Below are 20,980 nucleotides of genomic sequence, written 5' to 3'. Positions count from 1 at the left end.
CAATGGACTGTGTTTACAAGAACTGCTGTCTACCTAGCTAAGTTACATAAAACACAGCCGTGACAACATAACATCGAGCCTAATAAGATGTTTTATATCAAAATGTAACGACCATTAGCTAACTAGCAGTAAGATATAGGTGAATAACGTATTTTTGCAACTACAACAGGGCCCTCAATTTTCCAAAACGATAAGCTAGCCTGGATGCTAGCTAGCTAGATTGTACGTCGCTTCTCAAGCAGTCGTTACCAACCTCTCGCCTTTTCCGTCGGAAAAAGTTTCTGTGCCTTTTCTAGAAATCTGACAGCCTTGTCTGCTTGATTGTTAGTTAATGCAGCAGTTGCAATATCAATGCAACGTTCTGCTTCGTCCCTGTTTACTTCCATTGCGGGACGCAGGCTGAGGTATATTAAAAAATAATGCTAATACGTTTAGGGCGCTTCATAATGACGTCACATTTAAAGTGGGGAAGACATCTATGAGTGATTGATCGTGCAGTTAATCAACCTCGGGAAGCTGTCTCCGCGTCTATGGTCGTGTACCATGGAACGTCTGAATAACGTCATGTGTTAATTTCTCGGTTATGCAGTGCTAGCACGTAATCAATCACATATGCTTTGTTGTTAGCTCTAGCATTGCTGCGAGCTAGCTTATTTTAAAGAGAAAAACCAAACTGATGTAGTTACTGTCGTTATAGTATGCGCGTGTTTTGTTTATATAGATTTTGTCCTTTTCATTACAAAAAATCTGATCATTTTACTATTTATCCCACAGTGTTTTGAATCATCAAAACAGTTGGCCTGACCATCGTCCCAGAAAAGGCAACTGTCCTTGCAGAGCGGGAAATAGTTAGACTTCAAGACCAAGTGATATGACCGATTGAAACATTACCAGCGCGAATTTTTGGGGTCACTAGCCATTTCACACCCGTTACACACGCACCGTTAAAAAATTAAATTAATTAAAAATTTAAAAAAAGGTCTTCATGACGTGACGAAAAAACATGTTGGACCTTCTGTAGTCAAAAGATTGAGCATAACATTTTTGAAGTTAAGAAAATATTGTTAACCGCCTGAAACAATCATGTACAATATGTTTCTCCAAAATAGTTTGTACAATATTGTCAATCAATCAAAAAAAATTTTAAAGCCCTTTTTACATCAGCAGATGTCACAAAGTGCTTTTACAAAACACCCGAAGGAGCAAACAACAGTAGTGTTGAATTTCAGTGGCTAGGAAAATCTCCCTAAGAAAGCCAAAATTTAGGAAGAAACCTAGAGAGGACCCAGGCTCAGAGGGGTGACCAGTCGTCTTCTGGCTGTGCCAGGTGAACCTATTAAGATTACAATTGTAATAATTAATGAATGCATGTTGGCTGAGTCCAGAGTCTATTTAAACTTAGACCAGATGGACAAGGAAAGGGACAGCACGGGGGACGGGGAGGTGGCATCGTCTCGATCTGCAACACAACCAGGAGGACTCTGGACAGGGACAGCAATGGGTCCCCCAAGCCAGTTACTCCGCAGATGTGAGCCAGGACCTCATGCCCTCCAAATTCAAAACGGGAGGAGACTGGGAAAATTCAGAAAATGCATTCCTCATATCAACAAGGATTTATAGTGGAGAAGGAGAACTTAGTGGAGAAGGAGAACTGACCCTACTCCCCCAGCACAATAATATAGCAGCGTAAGACCTTGGGACTGAGACGGGGGGTCCGGCGACACTGTGGCCCTATCTGGGGGAGGCCCCGGACAGGGCCCAACAGGCATGAAATCAATCCACCCACATTACCAAGCATCAACCAAAGGGACACCCACCAAACACAACCCCCATGAATGAGGGCCGAGTATTGCCAGTAGAGTACAGCCCAATTGCACAAGTGCGCAACAGAGAGACAACAGCAAGCCAGTGACTACACCCCGAGAGGCATTGGAGGGAGGGCATCCCAGTGGAGATGAGAGCACACCTGGCAAGAGAGCAAGGGTGGACAGTATCAACCCTTTCTGGTCACCTTTGATCCCCTGGGCCAGGCTACACCTAATCATAGACCGTGCTGTAGAAATGAGTCTTTAGTAAATCATTCCACAGTAGTGAAGCTCTATGAGAAAAGGCCCTCCCTCCAGCTGTTTGTTGGGCCTATAGTTCCTTTTTATCTGCTGCCAGGATCTTTTTGCTCCCACGGAGAAACAAATACAAATATAATCCGAATTGTCATAAGCTCTTCCTGAATTGAATAAAACACCATTCCTATATTGGCTATGCAACTGCCCTACCATCGCAATTGTGGCCTATAGGCAACTACAAAGTGCTCAATAAATTAAAAACATTATTATAAATAATCACGCATATGTGTAGACCTAGCTTATTTTATAATTAAATCATGCCACGTCACTGAATAAATGTCTCTTTCAATAAGCCTACATTCTGACAACTTCCAAATAGGCTTTTGCGGCGGCCGCGGTGTTAATTAAATCAGGATACTTGGGGAAAATCTCAAAGCAAAATACACTTTTTATGGACAAAAGTGAAATCGCATTTGGCTACATGGGTTGTGTAAATTGGCCAGACAAATGATTGAATCTGTGGAAATATTATAACGTAAAAAATAGGTCACATTCTCAATGACCGAAAGGGTCGATGTCCAATCATTAGTGATATACACAGCGCACTTAACCTTAGGTTAGGTAGCAGGTTTGGTTCATAGCATTTGTTTGCTTAGTTTCTGGTTTGACAGCTCGCTAGGTTAGGCTACTAATCCACCGTTTTGGAATAGCTAACCCGAGGTAAAAGATTCTCCGCAAACATTAAGGTGGCGACTCGCTCCAGCAGGTTTATGCTCAACATTTGTTACGTACCCTGCGTTACAATGCAGGTACTAATCCCGGCACTCCTCATCTCAGGTCTGGACTCCTGTACATGTTCATGGTGCTCCCGCTTGTGCCACAAAATCTCTGTAATTTTTCTAGAACTCGACAGCCTCCAATGGTATAGCTGAAGTTTGATTCCATCACAAGACTGTGTTGCTCTCCTCAATACCTTCACACTCTATTCTTAACCAAGGTCTTTGTTCTGCCACCACTGGATTCTTGGCTGTTGTCGCATCCCTGTGGGAAGGCTGCTCCTGTTCAGCCAAGTCAAGATTATCTAACATTCAATAGACCATCATTATTTACACTGTTTTGTTCAATAGACTGTGTACCCAAATATGTAGGGTACATTCGACTCTAGATGGGGAAAAATCAATATACAAGTTTCCTTGGGATGTAGAGTTGTTTTATTTTCTTCAGGATAATTTCCATGATATAATCAGTTTAAAAACTGTTGGCCAATTAATGTGCATGTCTGGAAGAACTAAATAAATACCGCAATTTTAAATAAAAAAACGTCAATATCAGAATGTCAGACCAGATATTTGTTTTGAAATTTAGATACCATCTGTCCTGCAGCTTTACAACTATTGGAGGACCCATGCTAAGTCGTAGCCATCAGTGATCAGGCCTACCGCCGTTAGCGACCTTGATTTATTTGTTGGAGGTCGTTTGCGTCCGCAGTCAGCATGCACCCGTGAGTGTACTCTATTTAGGTTGAGTGTTGCGTTCCCTCATCACTTGGGGAGCTGCCCTTCTGGAAGTCCAGGATCCAGTTGCAGAGGGAGGTGTTCAGTCCCAGGTTCCCGAGCTTAGTGATTAGCTTGGAGGGTGTTATGAGTATTATGATGCGGAATAATAAAACGGAGGGTTTTCAAAATAACACAGTTCTCATTACCTCCCTTGCAGTGTTTATGCATATAACATTTTTGTTACTCAACCTTGAGAACCTTAAAGACAAAGGATACACATCCTTCAATTTGATTGGGTTTGATTAATAATAAGAATGTTGCATTTAAACAGAGAAACACTATAAATGATCTTCAAGTGTTATTTACCAGCTGTGGAACATGTTCTTTTTACAGTGCATTTAAACATTTATTTTTCTGTATCAGACTGGGCTTACAACAATACTGGAAAAATAAGTGCACTGGAAAAGCATAACCTTTAATTTAATTACAAGTTTATTGAAAATATCTCAGAAATTTACTTCAGAATATTTTTCATAATTTACATACAGTATATTACAAAACATCAGAATGATAATAGTTTGGCTTCCCTCAACGCTACTGAATTATTGGGCCATACAGCAAGGGAGGCATGTCAATGGTCTGATGTAGGCTCCTAATTTGTAATTAAGTAATCGCCATTAAAAGCTCTCACCAGTAATTCACATTTAGGAAACATTTTCCAAGACCTGTTTGTCTAATACTTTTTAATATATATATATCTTAAAAAGTGTTCAAATTATTGTGTCAAAGTCCTGTGCTGTTGTCAAGGGGGGTAGGCTACTAAAAGCAAAACTTTTGAAAACCACAAAGGCAACATGAATACAAAACTTAGAGAGCACACACGCCAGAGGATGTATGAATCGAAATATGTGGTAATCATTAAAAAGTAATTCCCCTACTGAACAATCTCCTTAGTCACAATCAAATTCAACCGTAAAATCTGCGAAGGACTCAGGACCGAAAGTGCCGCTCAATATTTGTGGGGCCAAGTAGATTGTCGAACTGCACCACCCAGCCACAATGGGCTAATAACGTGTCTATGATATGGATGCACTTTACACGTCCGACCCATGGCACATTTTAGTTACATACATATTTAATATTACGGGAAATCCGATTCACGTTTTCCTGATATGCCAGAGATAACGCTATACAGCAATGTTAAAGTAAGCGAGGTAACAATTCAGGTGGAAAATCGCGATTTCAAAATGAAGCGGAGGGCTGCGCAGATCTCTTCAAAACGTTTTTTTTTTTTTAAGTACTAAGTAAAAAAAAGTTTTCATTGAGATGTCCGTTTGCAGATGTTAACTTACACGAAGTAAAGATGAGGTTTGCATTTCCTTTTTAGAAGTATTTTATTGTTAGTGAAAAAACGTTAAAAAGCCAATTAAATTAAATGTGCTGTTGAATGCAAACAGCATTTTAAAAAGTGCATATAAACAGTGAACTATTTAAAAAGAAAATGCTTACTAATTTCGAAAAATGTGGCATAACTGGAGTGCAGCTGAATATGCCTCTATGCATGGCTGAATTTACAAATGGGAAATTAGCTATGAAACTGATCTTTTCTCTACCTCATGGCAAAATGTGTAGAATTGCAGTGAGCATTTAGGCGTTTTTGGGAGGGACCATGTATTGTCTGTATTAAATCTGTAAATCTGAAATTTGAAATGTATTGAAATATTGAACGTTTGCTGTAAAGTCTCACAATGTTCTGTTTTGGCTACATTGCTATACACGAAAGCTATAGACACAAAGGACAGTTTCACTTCAAGATGGAGATTTAAAGGTGTCGCAATACTTTTCAATTTAATTTGGGCTTTCTTATTTTTCAACCTGTACTGTAGTCTTTTTATCGTCTCACAAAATTCCTATTAGCTGCAGCTAAGAGAAAAACCAAAATACAAAACACAACAAGGCGATCAAAGTCCCGTTTTCAAAAGCTAACATTAATCCTTAAAGAGCTCTTCATGTTAAGCCCACAAAGAGGAAAAGTGATTCTGTGGTTTTAGCTACAACAAGCGTGTTTAAAAATTACACAGTAAATTACACTTTTCCCCCCCCCCTTAACTATATACTTGGAAAGTGGTTAAGAGGGGAAATCCTCAACCACTTCGGTTCCGGGCGCTTCCATCTCCAGTGCGCTGGGCCCGAGCCAGAACTATTTCCGGGGCCACTGTCTTGCAGTCCTTCGCCAGGCCGAGAAAACACATGAAGTTGATGAAACAGGTAGTCAGGTTCATTTTGCAGCCAAACTCACTTGTCGCGTAGTCATAGGGGAAGGTGTGATGATAGTTATGGAATCCTTCGCCTAAGAGACAGGAAACAGTAGTGAGACTGTTTAATATCTGACCATTATTCACACAGACGTCGTATAATAATATACAAATATAAAACAAGAAACCAAGTCTAGTTCAGCCGGCCCACAATAGAAAGTGCTGCCATCTCGAGATTTGAACCCGGGTCACCCACATGAAAGGCTGTGTTGTTAACCACTACACCATGGAGCTATACATTTTCTGGGTGTCAGTATAGCCTCTTGACTCCTGAACAAATCCTCTTTTGCCACTGGCTGTTTTAATAGTTAATTGGCCATTCGTGAATGACATTGATACAGTTAAACTGACAAATGTTTCTTGCTAAGTTTACCTCCACCAACAATAGAGTCTATATATGGCATTTGCCACTGGCCGTTTTAACTGCATATTAGCCATTAATAAGCTTTACTGGTATCTACTAACTTACTGGAACAGTCATAAGAATTTAGCAACTGCTAGCGAGTCTGCCAAAGCGATATCATTTCATTTTTTCTTTCATGGCAAAACAATATACTTTTTTCTTTCATTCGTGAATGACATTTATACAATAACTATCAATAAATGTGACGATAACTAACTTTTTCATCGAGTGAAAAGACGAGAGAATTGTGGAATCTACCAGAAATAATTAATAAATGTTGTTGCTCTCAACAGATTTGAACTTAGATCATCCACATGAGAGGCACTGTCTTTAACCACTACGCCATGACATTACACGTTACAGCAGTCGCTAGACTCCATTGAGGATTGTGTTACACTGACTAACGTTTCTTAATTAAGTTTACCTCCACCATAGCGTCTATGAACTGTATTGCTTTTGACACTTTAACAGCTAATTATCCAGTAATAGGCTTACTAGTATCTACTAACTTCCTAGGAATCATCATAAGAATTGAGCAATTGCTAGCGAGACTGAAGATTAACTATTCCATGCAAGAAACAGTCGCAATATAACCGTATACAGTTTAAGTTAAGGCTTACTATAACGTAACTAATGTATGTTGTAGCCAGCAAATGTGTTTGTCTATCCTGACCTAAAACGCATGCCCAGATGCCTACTTTGAAAATCCACCAGAAACAGTCGCAATATAACCGTAAACTATTTTATTTCAGGCTTACGATAATGTAGATACTGAAGGTTTTAGCCAGTGAAGTTTTCGCATATACGGAATAACACAAAATGCGTACTTCATTTCGTCTGCGAGGAGATACGAACTGGCGACCTATAGTTAACAGGTTTGCTTCTCTAACCTCCACGCTATTTAACAAGGGGTACTCAGTCAGTCACTCACTCACTCAGTCAGTAAAAGATATCTGCTTACACAGCCCGGCAAAAATGATGCTTTTCATGATGATTATAATAAAAAAATATGCAATTTCAATCATACAGAGGTTATCTTTCTATATGCTTCAATAAGAAAAAAAATATATAAATACAAAAGTTACACATTTTAGCTTATAAATTAAGAAAATATACATATTAAGATTTTATCAAGAAGCAGGATCAGAGAATAATATTAACAATAAATCAATGGGAAGCCCCTCAGGGGTGTATCCTCAGCCCTCTACCTCACTTCCTGACTGTTAATCCTGGGGCCCCTCAGGGGTTTATCCTCAGCCCTTTGCCCTTCCTGACTGTTAACACCAGAACCGCCAAATGCCTATGCCAATTGGCGTATGAGTTTGTAATTAAAATAAATCTATAATAATTAATAACAGTTTCCGGTATTTTACCGTTAACATTTAGTGCTGTATCATCTGAGCTGTACAATGAGAGCGTTATAATGTATAATTAGAAAGTAGTTCGTTTTTTTTAGGTCCAAGGAACCTGAACCAGAACAGCGAGAGGTAACTAACCTACCTATGGTTGTTAAGATGACCAACTTGTTTTCTCTGGGGTAGATGTTGACGTCGTAGGGCCGGTTGCCCCACATGTGAGCAGCGCTGTTGACCAACCACGTACTGTTTAGCACCACAGCGTACCTCAGCAGGCCGGGCACAAAGTAGCTCACCCAAAAGTTTTCGCCCCACAAGTACCAAGGCACCAACGTGGGGACAGTGAAGCACATCAGCACCACTGATATCTTGTAATACCTGTGGGAGACAAAGAGAAATGCCCTCAGTTAAAAGTCTGTCATACCTGCATGGAGGTAGTATTGAAGATAAAGTCATATTCAAACTGACAACTTGTAATATGTATTTGCCCAACAGAGACTGTCAGCAACAGGCAATGAGGCTCTGAGCGCTGATGATTCATAATTTGCATTGTAAAGGAAATAAGCAGTATAGTCTCAGATGGGATTACAATGCTCTAATCTGACAGATTATCGAGTTATTCAGTCACCTACACTAGGCTGGGAATTGCAATGTGCAGCCATTGTGTTACATCAGAAGGTTAGAATGACGAAAGCCTGGACAGATTGGTCTGAGCTTGTAAACAACCATGGGATCACACAAAAAGTAGTTAGGGTTACAGTATTCTGTTATAACATCAGAAAATGTTACTTGCCTAATTTGAATCAAAGGAGTCTGATTTAAACTGGCAAAAAATACATCTGTACAAATTCAGAAATTTTCTTGGTGATTAAATATTAAATACCCAACTCTACTTCCAGCTAAGGGGTATGGTGGTTAAAGGAACTGGTAGTTATGCAATTAAAAGTTGAACCTGAACTATTTAATATCTCAGCTAATTTAATTAGCTAGTTTGCTTAATGGTTCGGCATAACAAATCTCTAACCAAAAGGGGATTCTAACCGCACATTAGCCTAATTTAAAGACTAGTGGCAGACAATAGGTAGGTGATTAGTACTTTTTTTTTTTAGGTTCAACAGATTTAATGACACCATCTAAAAAAAGATAATGCAGGGACCTTAATATATGGTATTATTACTGTATTTAGTTGCCGATACAACATGTATTGCTAATCTGATGATTACATTTTTATTACATTTGTCTCCCTATTTAAAAAGAAGATGGAGAAAAGGTTGACGGAAAAATACTGGAGTTTTGATGCAGGCACAGTGAATCAGGGCAAGAAAAATGAATCAGTACTAAAAAAATTATATGATACATTTTACATTTCAGTACCTAGCAGATGCTGCTATTCAGAGTGACAGTCATTGTATTTTCTTCTAGTAGTAAAGTAGCGATTAGCACAGTCCTTGCTGGTAAGAACACTAACGTTGTGTTGATCATAAGAAAGGAACACATACTTCCTCTGGAACATAACAACTTTGTCTGCTTTCAAGTCGCTGAGGTCGATCTTCTTCCCCTTTTCAATGACGTCAGGGTGTTTGCGCACCAGAAGCCAACCAATGTGGGAGAAGAAGAACCCACGGACGGCGTTGTGGGGGTCGGCATCAGTCTCTGAAAACTTGTGGTGAACTCTATGGTCCCGAGACCATTCAAATATGTCATTCTGTAACGGGAGTGGAACAGACCAAGATTTATACACGCACTTTGACAAGATTATAGCCTGTTGAAGACAAACCTGAGCTCATATCCAGAGCGAATTCAATGGTCAGTCTGCTTGACCAAGCTTACAAAATTATACTATGGGATAACTTCTACAAACAATAATTATGTTTTTATATGTACTGTCAGGTGGTAATTCCCCCCCCCCAATATTCCCTTATTCTCCATTACCTCAACAAGGATTCATGAAAAAAATAAAAATGTGTTTCACTTATAAAACATTTGTTTCATCCCCAATTCTGTAATATCTGCTGACTCCCAGCTGATGTTCAGGTATGTGTCCCTCTGTGCATATCTGATTACTAGCCCCCAGCCAATCAGGAAGCCCTCTGTGCATATCTCATTACTAACCCCCAGCCAATCAGGAAGCCCTCTGTGCATATCTGATTACTAGCCCCCAGCCAATCAGGAAGCCCTCTGTGCATATCTCATTACTAACCCCCAGCCAATCAGGAAGCCCTCTGTGCATATCAGATTACTAGCCCCCAGCCAATCAGAAAGCCCTCTGAGCATTTCTGATTACTAACCCCCAGCCAATCAGGAAGCCCTCTGCACATATCTGTGAACATTGAATTTTGAAGTCTGTCTACTGAAATGTCACCTGTTTTTGAAATAAAAGATAAGTGGCAAATAGGTATTCTACCTCAAAGGCCATGGAGTTGGCAAAGGCAAGAAAAATTCTGAGAGGTAAAGACGCCTTGTAAGACTTGTGGCTCCACAGCCGATGAACCCCTGCAGTCACTCCTAAAGCACTGATTAAAAAGCAAATAACAGCTATGGGAAAAGAAAGAAAAGAAGACATAGAAACACAATTAACCTGTTGATTGGACAACCTGTCCCTCTTTCAGATGGCATTGCATGTTAAACAGATGAGAAATGGCATCTAACACCAGGCAGCAGCGATCAAGAATAGATCCTGTACTGTCTGCTATTCAAGAACATTATTTAATTTTTTCAAGAACATAGTGTATTATTATTACAGAACGGGGTGTGTTAGTGATAGTGAACGAATTTGAAACTGAGCAGTAGACCCCCCTCGAAAATCCATAAAATCATTAATGTAGGCCTGATCTCCAGCATAAAACTATGCATTTTAGTTAGTTTCATGAATGCATAACAACACTTGTTTCTAGAACTTTCTGAATGTAGCTATTGTTTTTATATCCAACCACATGTGCCGAGAAAAGGCAGCGATCCTGTTCACCAGCAAGTCAGATGAGACGGAGGGTTGATCGCTCTAAGTAGCACTGAACCTATTAATGGGGTTGCTGCCGGCGGTAATTGACGAATCCAGCTGTGCTGGGGGCCCATCCGTCCAATGTGACAATTAACAAGCCAGCTACTGCTACGCTATGAAATTATTTGAAAGAGATACCTCATATCAGAGATTAAATAAAAACGAATGTGTTATGTGTATTATACTTACACCAAGCCAAGGTCAACATGCGCGCAGATGGAAGGAGGAAGATGCCGTACACCGCACCTATGTGCAACAAAGTCATCAAAATGACATTCTTCCACACGATTATCATTGGAGGCTTTGGACCGTCTTTTTCTTTATACGTTTCATCAAACAGGTCCTCCCTCTCCGTCACGGATTCTGCGCGCACTTCACCGTTCCTGGATCTCACCGAACCCTCTAGTACCTCCGTCTCAGGCATGCCAGCCGTCGATTTTGGGAATGAACTGGCAAACAGACATTTGGTTATTTTAAACATATGCGAGAAGAGAAAATTCATAAAATAATTACAATAATTCGCATTGAATCTATAGTTTCTCAAACTGCTATTTTAAATGTAACTCCATATTGTGGTTAGCTGAAGCTAACGTTACACATTAAAACTAAACTTGTCTCTTTAAGGCTAGCTAATTAGAGGATGATGTTGAGCGCTGCCCGTTCAAAATCATCATGTCTGAAGCCTGCTGTCTTGGTGTTCCATTAAAAGTATTCGTATAGTACACGATATCAAACCTACCTTATGAAATGACTTCTCGAGACACACGCCAAAAAATATGTCAAAATCACGTTTGATTATGGTAAAACGGCACTGCATATAAAATAATTTGGGTCACTATAATGGCAATATATGACGCTACACTGAACGCTCAAGTACTGATGCAGGTTACTTTTTTATACCGAAACATCCATCCCACTGAGTTTTATTGGATTCGAAATCTGCTCGTCCCAGACATAAAAGGAGGTTTTGGAGATATTTGCGAGATGGTAATTGGACGAGCGAGGTATGATGTCAACTTACAGGCGGAATCTTATTGGTGCTCCCTTATCTGCTGTTCCCGTTTTTATGTATTCCATATTTGGTTGAATTAATAATAATCTTGGATTCTTATAGAATTTACATGATAAGGTAAAATGTTTGTGCGCTATTCCTCTGTAATCTCCCCTCAAATAAAAAATATATATTGAAAAAGTATGTTTAGCTAGACCTATTACATTTTGGTCAATAATACATGACCCATGTTTAAACTGTTTAAAATGTTTGATAATAAGATATTACTGATTGTTCGAATTGAATAGATTTTTTCAACTTCAAGTAGCCTATAATAAACTGATTCAAGAAAATAAATAACTAGACCAATTTACATAATTTTACCTTGTTTATGACCGGATTAGATTCGGAACGTTTGATGAGTTTCTACCAGCTGTTTCAGCTGACCCACTTCTGCTTCACTGGTCCCACACCTATAAAGTACATTCACGGGATGCCTGAGAATGTTACACCTCATTTAGTACACAGTGAAAGTAAAATATCAGACGGGCTTCATTTAAATGAATTATATTGATATCACTACTTTCATTCAGACACTAAAGAAGCATACTTAAATGTCTACAGAGACGTCAGAACAAACTAATTTGATTACTTTTTTTGGATCCCCATTAGCTCCTGCCAGTGCAATAGTTATTTTTCCTGGGGTCTACAGAAAACATGAACAAACACGCGCACATTGAAAGACTAGAAACAAAAAACATAAGGACTTAGAGCATTTCACATTTTATTGTAGAATTAAAACACTAGAACATGTGAAATACTACAACAGATAACATATAATGGACTGTGAGCATTTCACATTTTATTGTAGAATTAAAACATTTATAGCCTTATATTTGAGGTTAGAGACGTACCACCGTGTCAAAAAGAGGTTATTGTAGGTTAATGAACTTACTCAACCCTAAACGATCACCGCCACAACAGATTACAACGTCTGATTCAACACAACCAATCAGAAACAGTTTTTTAACATGTGGTTCTTTTTGTCCAATCCTGGAGACATGTCTGCATGGTAAATTAAAACCGTAGCACGCTATCACATGTCTAAGTAATGCCACAATTTCAGACGTATATTTAACACAGCACACTCGAATGTCAGTAGGCAGTAATGTGGAGGTTGTTATGAACTCTAATCGGCTGTGTATGTGAAAAAATAAATTTCCCCTACACTTTGAATTGATTTCTCTGCCAAATATGGGTAAACTGTAGCTACCTGCAAAATAAGACGGTGAAGTGTTTTTCTTTACTCTCCATTACAGCATTTACTGTTACGGGGATTCCTTGGAGCGTCAGTTATGGAACCCAATCCCAGCAGCGCATGAACACATTTTTGAAGTGGGCTACTATCAGACGCGTTGCTAGGATCACAATACATTCGGGGCTCAGCCGTCTACGTACACACTAGCGGCATACACGTCTACATTGTAATCATGCACGATCGGAATTATAGATGAATAGATCAGGGGCTATTTTTCTATTATAATTTATGGTCATTTTCAGATCCGGGGCTATTCATAAAAGATCCGACCAGGCCTAACGACTGGCTACGATAATGATTCCAATCCATAAAAGACAAATGCAGTCTTTGGGAATATGGCATGATTTTAAGACCTCGCAGACGCCTGGAAGCGGCTCCATGGAGAAAGAGCACATCATCGTAGCTGCAAGGAACAGAATCGCGACTTCATAAAAAATGAATTTCCACCACCTACCGTGCTGGAGTTATTCCAGCGCTAGGGAGTAGCTAGGGCCTACCTGCCAGTCCTGCCTTTCCTAGAAATAAAAATACACTGAAAAAAATTATAAACGCAACACTTGTTTTTGCCCCCATTTATCATGAGCTGAACTCAAAGATCTAATACTTTCTCTATGTACACAAAAGGCCTATTTCTGTCAAATGTTGTTCATAAATCTGTCTATATCTGTGTTAGTGAGCACTTCTCCTTTCCCGAGATAATCCATCCACCTCACAGGTGTAGCATATCAAGATGCTGATTAGACAGCATGATTATTGCACAGGTGTGCCTTAGGCTGGCCACAATAAAAGGCCACTCTAAAATGTGCAGTTCCATCACACAGGTTTTGAGGGAGCGTGCAGTTGGCATACTGACTGCAGGAATGTCCACCAGAGCTGTTGCCCGTGAATTTAATGTTCATCTCTCTACCATAAGCCATCTCCAAAGGCGTTTCAGAGAATCTGGCAGTACATCCAACCTCACAATCGCAGACCACATGTAACCACACCAGCCCAGGACCTCCACATCCAGCATCTTCACCTCCAAGATCGTCTGAGACCAGCCACCCGGACAGCTGCTGCAACAATCGGTTTGCAGAACCAAAGAATTTCTGCACAAACTGTCAGAAACCGTCTCAGGGAAGCTCATCTGCATGCTCGTTGTCATCATCGGGGTCTGGACCTGACAGCAGTTCGTCGTCGTAACCAGTTTTCACTGTACAGGGCAGATGGCAAACAGCGTGTATGGCGTCGTGTGGAGGGGCGGTTTGCTGATGTCACCATTGTGGATCGAGTGGCCCATGGTGACAGTGGGGTTATGGTATGGACAGGCGTGTATTATGGACATTGAACACGTGCATTTTATTGATGGCATTTTGAATGCACAGAGATACAGTGACAAGATCCTGAGGCCCATTGTTGTGCCATTCATCCATGACCATAACCTAATGTTGCAGCATGATAATGCACAGCCCCATGTTGCAAGGATCTGTACACAATTCCTGGAAGCTGAAAACATCCCAGTTATTGCATGGCCAGCATACTCATCGGACATATCACCCATTGAGCATGTTTGGGATGCTCTGGATCGGCATATATGACAGCATGTTCCAGGTCCTGCCAATATCCAGCAACTTCGCACAGCCATTGAAGAGGAGTGGACCAACATTCCACAGGCCACAATCAACAACCTGATCAACTCTATGCGAAGGAGATGTTGCACTGCGTGAGGCAAATGGTGGTCACACCAGATACTGACTGGTTTTCGGACCCCCCCGAACTCCCCCAATACAGTGAAACAGCACATTTTAGAGTGGCCTTTTATTGTGGCCAGCCTAAGGCACACCTGTGCAATAATCATGCTGTCTAATCAGCATCTTTATATGCCACACCTGTGAGGTGGATGAATTATCTCGGCAAAGGAGAAGTGCTCACTAATACAGATTTAGACAGATTTGTGAACAATATTTGAGAGAAATTATCCTTTTGTGTATATATAGAAAGTCTTAGCTCTTTGAGTTCAGCTCATGATAAATGGGGGCAAAAACAAGTGTTGTGTTTATAATTTTGCTCAGTGTAATTTTTCTAAATTAATTTATAGACCGTCTACTCAACACACTCTTCCAACTGATTTTGGGAATCCACACTTCTCTCAGTCTCTCTCCTTCCACCCACACTGCATCAACACACGGTCTACTGATTCAATTTCCTGATTACTTTCAAGCAAACGGGATGAATCAGCTCCCTCTCAGTTTCCCCAGTATTACGTCTGAAATCTGCAAATCAATTGCCAAGGTGGATGTAACCACAGTGGATTAATTGGCACAGCCACGGAGAGGCTAAACTTCATTTCCCACAATCCCATCTCCATGGCCTGGTCATTTTTTCCCAGCACTCCTGTAGCATCCGTTTGGTCGGGCGGGAAACCCCAGGTCCCTGTAGGCTGACCCGATAAATAAGTAAGAGGGGCAGTCTCCTAATCTGCAGTGTCCCCCATTTGAATCTGCAAAGTTAACACCGGAGGAGTCTAAAAACACCCCACTATATACTCAGAGTCCTTGTGCCTGTATGATATCCAGTTTTCCCAGAGATGTCCAGGTAGCTGAACAATATGCCGTTCTGCCATAGCACAGACCAGGTTGCTGGTTGGCCTATCTTCTTCTTCGGGTTTATCGGTGGACTACATCCTAAAATGTTTGTTACTGCCACCTACTGGACTTGGACTGATCAATAAAAAAATATCATAAAAACATTGGGGAATGTTGTTCCGCACAGCTAAATATTAAGACAAAACCAAACAAGAACAATATACAAAAAGAACTTCCACTTCTTTAGTCCTTCAAAATGTAATCTGTACCTTCTCTGGCGCTGGGGGCTGACAGGGTGGTACGACTCGAGTTTGAACTCAAATGAACTATTCCTTTGTGAAATCTTATTAAGCCCAGGTACCACAATAACGAATGTCTTTCTCCGCATTGGCGCTTCCATCAATCATTGTAGATGTAAAGGTTCCAAAGACCATTTTCTTTTTGCGAAGAGTATCTGAGTCCTACTGGTGAGAGTCAGCCCTTGTAGTCTATTAATGGAATTCCACCATCTGAAACTCTTTAGGGTAAAAACATAAATGAACAGGAGAGACAATTAGATTTCTCCACTTATTCACCACCATTCATTTGACGTGCATCAGTTATGTGATGTATGTTTTTCATTTCTGCAACATCAACTTCCCACAAAATACCAGATGTTACTCCCTTGGCGTCTCATAGTTTGGCGACTTTCCGACCTCATGACCCAACTAACATCTACAAATCTCTAGCTGTGATCCATGGAGATTCTTTGATGATGGATGACTATGGGAAATAGGCGGCCTGCGTATCACCTCATATTTATACCCCATTGAAACAGAAAGTCATAGCTTACCACTTCAGTGGTCCTAATCACTCAGGTGAACATATGAACGGGCATGTACTTTAGTTAGATTTTACTTATAAGAATTTTTAGAATGGTCAATAAATGTTTTGGAGATTTATTTAATTTATATCACATACATTTCTTTCAGTCATTTTACTTATGTGCATATTTTGAATGAAAGAAGAGAAGATTAACAGCAAAGACCTTGTTTCACAGCCTGTTTTGCTCATATATAAGGGTGCTAATATTAGAGGACGACACTATGTCGTCTTTTCCTACCTTTCCTTCTTTCTTGATCCCTTCAGGAAACACAGAAGTTGGCAGGTGGGAGACAATGGTACGCTGAGAGGACATCTCACCAAAGTCAATACTTGAGAATGTCCCTTCTAGCCAAGGAACATGCTGTACCGTCACATATTCTCAGAGAAATGAACGCCTGGTACTAAAGGTTGGCGCTATAAAGTCAACCATTAGTTTTCTAGGATGTTTCTGCTTGCAACATCGCATTTGCTACTGTGTTTGCACAGTTTCCATTAATGTTTCTGAAAATGTTAATAAAGCCAAGTCAGGGCTGATTTACAATTTAAAATACGCAGGTAACATTACAACTAGCAACCACACATACCACACATGTTAGAGCAGGGGTTCTCAACCTTTTTCTTTTTCACAAACTCTGCTTAGAGAACACCTGAAGTACCCCATCATGTTAGTTATACTATGTATCAGTGGTGTCGTGTGTTCTCAAGTACCCCCTGTTGATAGGACAAGTACCCCCGGGCCCCCAGAACCCTTGATTGGGAACCACTGCTTTAGAGGATATAAAGAAAATAAAGTCTGAAGACTTTTTGTCATTGTGTTCCCCATAATAAAACAATCACATTACAAGAGGTTAAAAAATATACAACTACAAATAGTTAAAATAAGTTCTCTCAATCTGTTAAACACAGTTATAATTTCAACCCGTGAACTAACAAAACAAACAAAATAACATTTGTCCTTAAAAACAAACTAAAAGCTTGCAGCATGTTTAACTTGTAACTTATTTAAACATTAGACTTTTGAAGTGGAGCCAGTCTTTTGGATGTGCAGTATATCCCAAATAAATCAACTTACCTCTAGGTCAAATACTCCAAAGTCTGTGTGATGTTCTCTGTGTGTTTATTTTTAAGAACACTACATGACTTGCCTACTATACTGACGTGCTCCATCCATAAGTCAGTCAAGGTTGAGATTAACTGTTCTCTTGTAAGCTTTAGTCTGTGGGCTATTTGAGCCCAATTGGAATCCCTTCAGAAGAAAAATGTTCTGCCATCAATCTCCACACAATACCTAATAATGATGTACACACAATCAAGTGAAATCACATTAGTATCAATTTTAGCCTCTTTTTTTTTCTAATCACTCAAAACTTTCCTTTTCAAGTTTTTAGGAAAGGAAAGAAAAAGGTGCAGTGGTCTCTTATTTTTTCTGGAGCTGTATGTTGTCCTTTGATCATCCTTGAGATGTGTCTAAAACTTGATTGGAGTCACCTTCTGGCAAATTCAGTTGATTGGACATGATCTGGAAAGGCACACACTTGTGTCTATAATGTTTCACACTTCAAGCCATGAAGTCGAAAGATATCTCAGTAAACCTCTGAGATACAATTGTGTCCAGGTACAAATTTGGGGAAGGTTGTGTGTCCAGGTACAGAATTGGGTAAGGTTGTGTGTCCAGGTACAGATTTGGGTAAGGTTGTGTGTCCAGGTACAGATTTGGGGAAGGTTATGTGTCCAGGTACAGATTTGGGTAAGGTTGTGTGTCCAGGTACAGATTTGGGGAATGCTGTGTCTCCAGGTACAGATTTGGGGAAGGTTATGTGTCCGGGTACAGATTTGGGGAAGGTTGTGTGTCCAGGTACAGATTTGGGGAAGGTAATGTGTCCGGGTACAGATTTGAGGAAAGTTGTATGTCCAGGTAAAGATTTGGGGAAGGTATGTGTCCAGGTACAGATTTAGGGAAGGTTGTGTGTTCAGGTACATATTTGGGGAAGGTTGTGTGTCCAGGTACAGATTTGGGGAAGGTTATGTGTCCAGGTACAGATTTGGGTAAGGTTGTGTGTCCAGGTACAGATTTGGGGAATGCTGTGTGTCCAGGTACAGATTTGGGGAAGGTTATGTGTCCGGGTACAGATTTGGGGAAGGTTGTGTGTCCAGGTACAGATTTGGGGAAGGTAATGTGTCCGGGTACAGATTTGAGGAAAGTTGTATGTCCAGGTACAGATTTGGGGAAGGTATGTGTCCAGGTACAGATTTAGGGAAGGTTGTGTTCAGGTACAGATTTGGGGAAGGTTGTGTGTCCAGGTACAGATTGTTGAAACATATAAAGCGTAGATTGTTCCCAGGAGCACAGGGGCTCCATCATAATGAAATTGAAGACGTTTGGAAACACCAAGTCTTCCTGGAGAGCTGGCCATATGACCAAATTATCCGGGCCAATGTGATCTTGGTCAGGGAGGTGACCAAGAACCCAACGGCCACACTAACAGAGCTTTGGGTTTTCTCTGCTGCGATGGGAAAATGGGAAAACCGGCCAGAAGGATAATCATCTCTTCAGCACTCCATCAACAACATGTTGCCTAAAGGAATCTGAAAGAACTAAGTTATATTATGATCTGGTTTGATGAGACCAAAACCAAACTATTAGAAATTCCAAGTACTACGCCTGGCATGTATAAGGTACCGCTCAACACCTGGCTAATATCATGCATGATAGTAATAGTGGGAGCATCAAGCTACGGCCTGAATCCAGGTGTGCAAAACTAGTGCTTGTTTTTGAGTGACTTCCTTCACAATTATTTTGTTAAATCATGTGCTACCATGTGACCATTGCCACTGAGTTCAGAGAGTAGAAACTTAATTAAAAACGTTCTCTTCTCTACAAATGTGCACCTGTGTGTGTTTGAGTGTGCAACAGGTAGAGTTATGCAACATGACGAGACAACAAGGTTTGTACCGACCCAAACTGGGACGCTAGGTCACAGTAAAAGGCCATGAACTCATCCTGATTCAATATTTCAAGAACTGTACAGACAGAGGCAAATAATAATTAACTTTGCAATTCAATAATGCATGTACTACATAAGACCTAAGCATTGCTGCAACTAATAAATATTTTGATCATTAATATGTTGCCAACTTTGATTCTTTGATTAATCTAATTAGAAAAAATAGAAGTGTGTTATAAAATCATCTTTCACAGTGTTGCCTTTAAAACATCTAGAGATGGCAGTTATATTTATCATGTTGGAATACATCCAGAACTACATCCAGAAGGTTGTGTGTCCTGGTACAGATTTGGGGAAGGTTGTGTGTCCAGGTACAGATTTGGGGAAGGTTTCGTGTCCAGGTACAGATTTGGGTAAGGTTGTGTGTCCAGGTACAGATTTGGGGATGGTTGTGTGTCCAGGTACAGATTTGGGGTGGGTTATGTGTCCAGGTACAGGTTTGGGTAAGGTTGTGTGTCCAGGTACAGATTTGGGGAAGGCTATGTGTCCAGGTACAGATTTGAGGAAGGTTGTATGTCCAGGTACAGATTTGGGGAAGGTTACGTGTCCAGGTACAGGTTTGGGTAAGGTTGTGTGTCCAGGTACAGATTTGGGGAAGGTTGTGTGTCCAGGTAGAGATTTGGGGAAGGTAATGTGTCCAGTTACAGGTTTGGGTAAGGTTGTGTGTCCAGGTACAAATTTGGGGAAGATTGTGTCCAGGTACAGATTTAGGGAAGGTTGTGTGTTCAGGTACAGATTTGGGGAAGGTTGTGTGTCCAGGTACAGATTGTTGAAAAATATAAAGCATAGATTGTTCCCAGGAGCACAGGGGCTCCATCATAATGAAATTGAAGACGTTTGGAAACACCAAGTCTTCCTGGAGAGCTGGCCATATGACCAAATTATCCGGGCAAGTGTGATCTTGGTCAGGGAGGTGACCGAGAACCCAACGGCCACACTGACAGAGCTTTGGGTTTTCTCTGCTGCGATGGGAAAATGGGAAAACCGGCCAGAAGGATAATCATCTCTTCAGCACTCCATCAACAACATGTTGCCTAAAGGTATCTGAAAGAACTAAGTAATATTATGATCTGGTCTGATGAGACCAAAACCAAACTATTAGAAATGCCAAGTACTACGCCTGGCATGTATAAGGTACCGCTCAACACCTGGCTAATATCATGCATGATAGTAATAGTGGGAGCATCAAGCTACGGCCTGAATCCAGGTGTGCAAAACTAGTGCTTGTTTTTGAGTGACTTCCTTCACAATTATTTTGTTAAATCATGTGCTACCATGTGACCATTGCCACTGAGTTTAGAGAGTAGAAACTTAATTAAAAATGTTCTCTTCTCTACAAATGTGCACCTGTGTGTGTTTGAGTGTGCAACAGGTAGAGTTATGCAACATGACGAGACAACAAGGTTTGTGCCGACCCAAACTGGGACGCTAGGTCACAGTAAAAGGCCATGAACTCATCCTGATTCAATATTTCAAGAACTGTACAGACAGAGGCAAATAATAATTAACTTTGCAATTCAATAATGCATGTACTACATAAGACCTAAGCATTGCTGCAACTAATAAATATTTTGATCATTAATATGTTGCCAACTTTGATTCTTTGAT

At 40.4% G+C, this 20,980-nt stretch overlaps 2 protein-coding genes across 4 annotated transcripts in view; both read right to left on the bottom strand.

Annotated features, from left to right (window-relative positions):
- dnajb12b (DnaJ heat shock protein family (Hsp40) member B12b) overlaps positions 1 to 451 on the bottom strand; it is an 8,379-nt gene extending 7,928 nt beyond the window's left edge. Inside the window, exon 1 of the mRNA XM_010868494.5 lies at positions 254 to 451. Coding sequence (XP_010866796.1) covers positions 254 to 386 — 133 coding nt within the window. The 5' untranslated portion in view covers positions 387 to 451. The remainder of the gene's footprint in view (positions 1 to 253) is intronic.
- A 3,897-nt stretch (positions 452 to 4,348) lies between these two features.
- scd (stearoyl-CoA desaturase (delta-9-desaturase)) lies at positions 4,349 to 16,721 on the bottom strand. 3 transcript variants are annotated; one of them, XM_020047026.3, is made up of 7 exons: positions 16,606 to 16,720; positions 12,006 to 12,094; positions 10,820 to 11,079; positions 10,037 to 10,167; positions 9,132 to 9,337; positions 7,778 to 8,010; positions 4,349 to 5,909 (listed from the first exon to the last, which is right to left on the bottom strand). In XM_020047026.3, exons 3-7 carry the CDS (start codon positions 11,052 to 11,054, stop codon positions 5,704 to 5,706), a joined length of 1,011 nt encoding a protein of 336 aa, XP_019902585.2. In that variant the 5' UTR covers positions 11,055 to 11,079; positions 12,006 to 12,094; positions 16,606 to 16,720; the 3' UTR covers positions 4,349 to 5,703. The 3 variants fall into 3 exon arrangements, with proteins under 3 accessions (XP_019902585.2, XP_019902586.2, XP_010866808.2); XM_020047027.3 differs by lacking the exon at positions 12,006 to 12,094 and having other exon boundaries at positions 16,606 to 16,721; XM_010868506.5 differs by lacking the exons at positions 12,006 to 12,094; positions 16,606 to 16,720 and adding an exon at positions 11,370 to 11,558.
- Positions 16,722 to 20,980: the final 4,259 nt, after the last annotated feature.

This window comes from Esox lucius, chromosome 6 (assembly GCF_011004845.1).
Source record: "Esox lucius isolate fEsoLuc1 chromosome 6, fEsoLuc1.pri, whole genome shotgun sequence".
Lineage (NCBI taxonomy): Eukaryota > Metazoa > Chordata > Actinopteri > Esociformes > Esocidae > Esox > Esox lucius.
The sequence above is the reverse complement of the archived record's forward strand: the minus strand, read 5'-3'. Positions and strand labels throughout refer to the sequence as shown.

Coding starts and splice junctions, on each gene's coding strand:
- scd (XM_020047027.3), bottom strand. CDS start 11,054: ATGCCTGAGACGGAGGTACTAGAGGGTTCGGTGAGATCCAGGAACGGT. Junction 10,168..10,819: donor CATGTTGACCTTGGCTTGGT/GTAAGTATAATA, acceptor CTTTTCCCATAG/CTGTTATTTGCTTTTTAATC. Junction 9,338..10,036: donor CCAACTCCATGGCCTTTGAG/GTAGAATACCTA, acceptor CTCCCGTTACAG/AATGACATATTTGAATGGTC.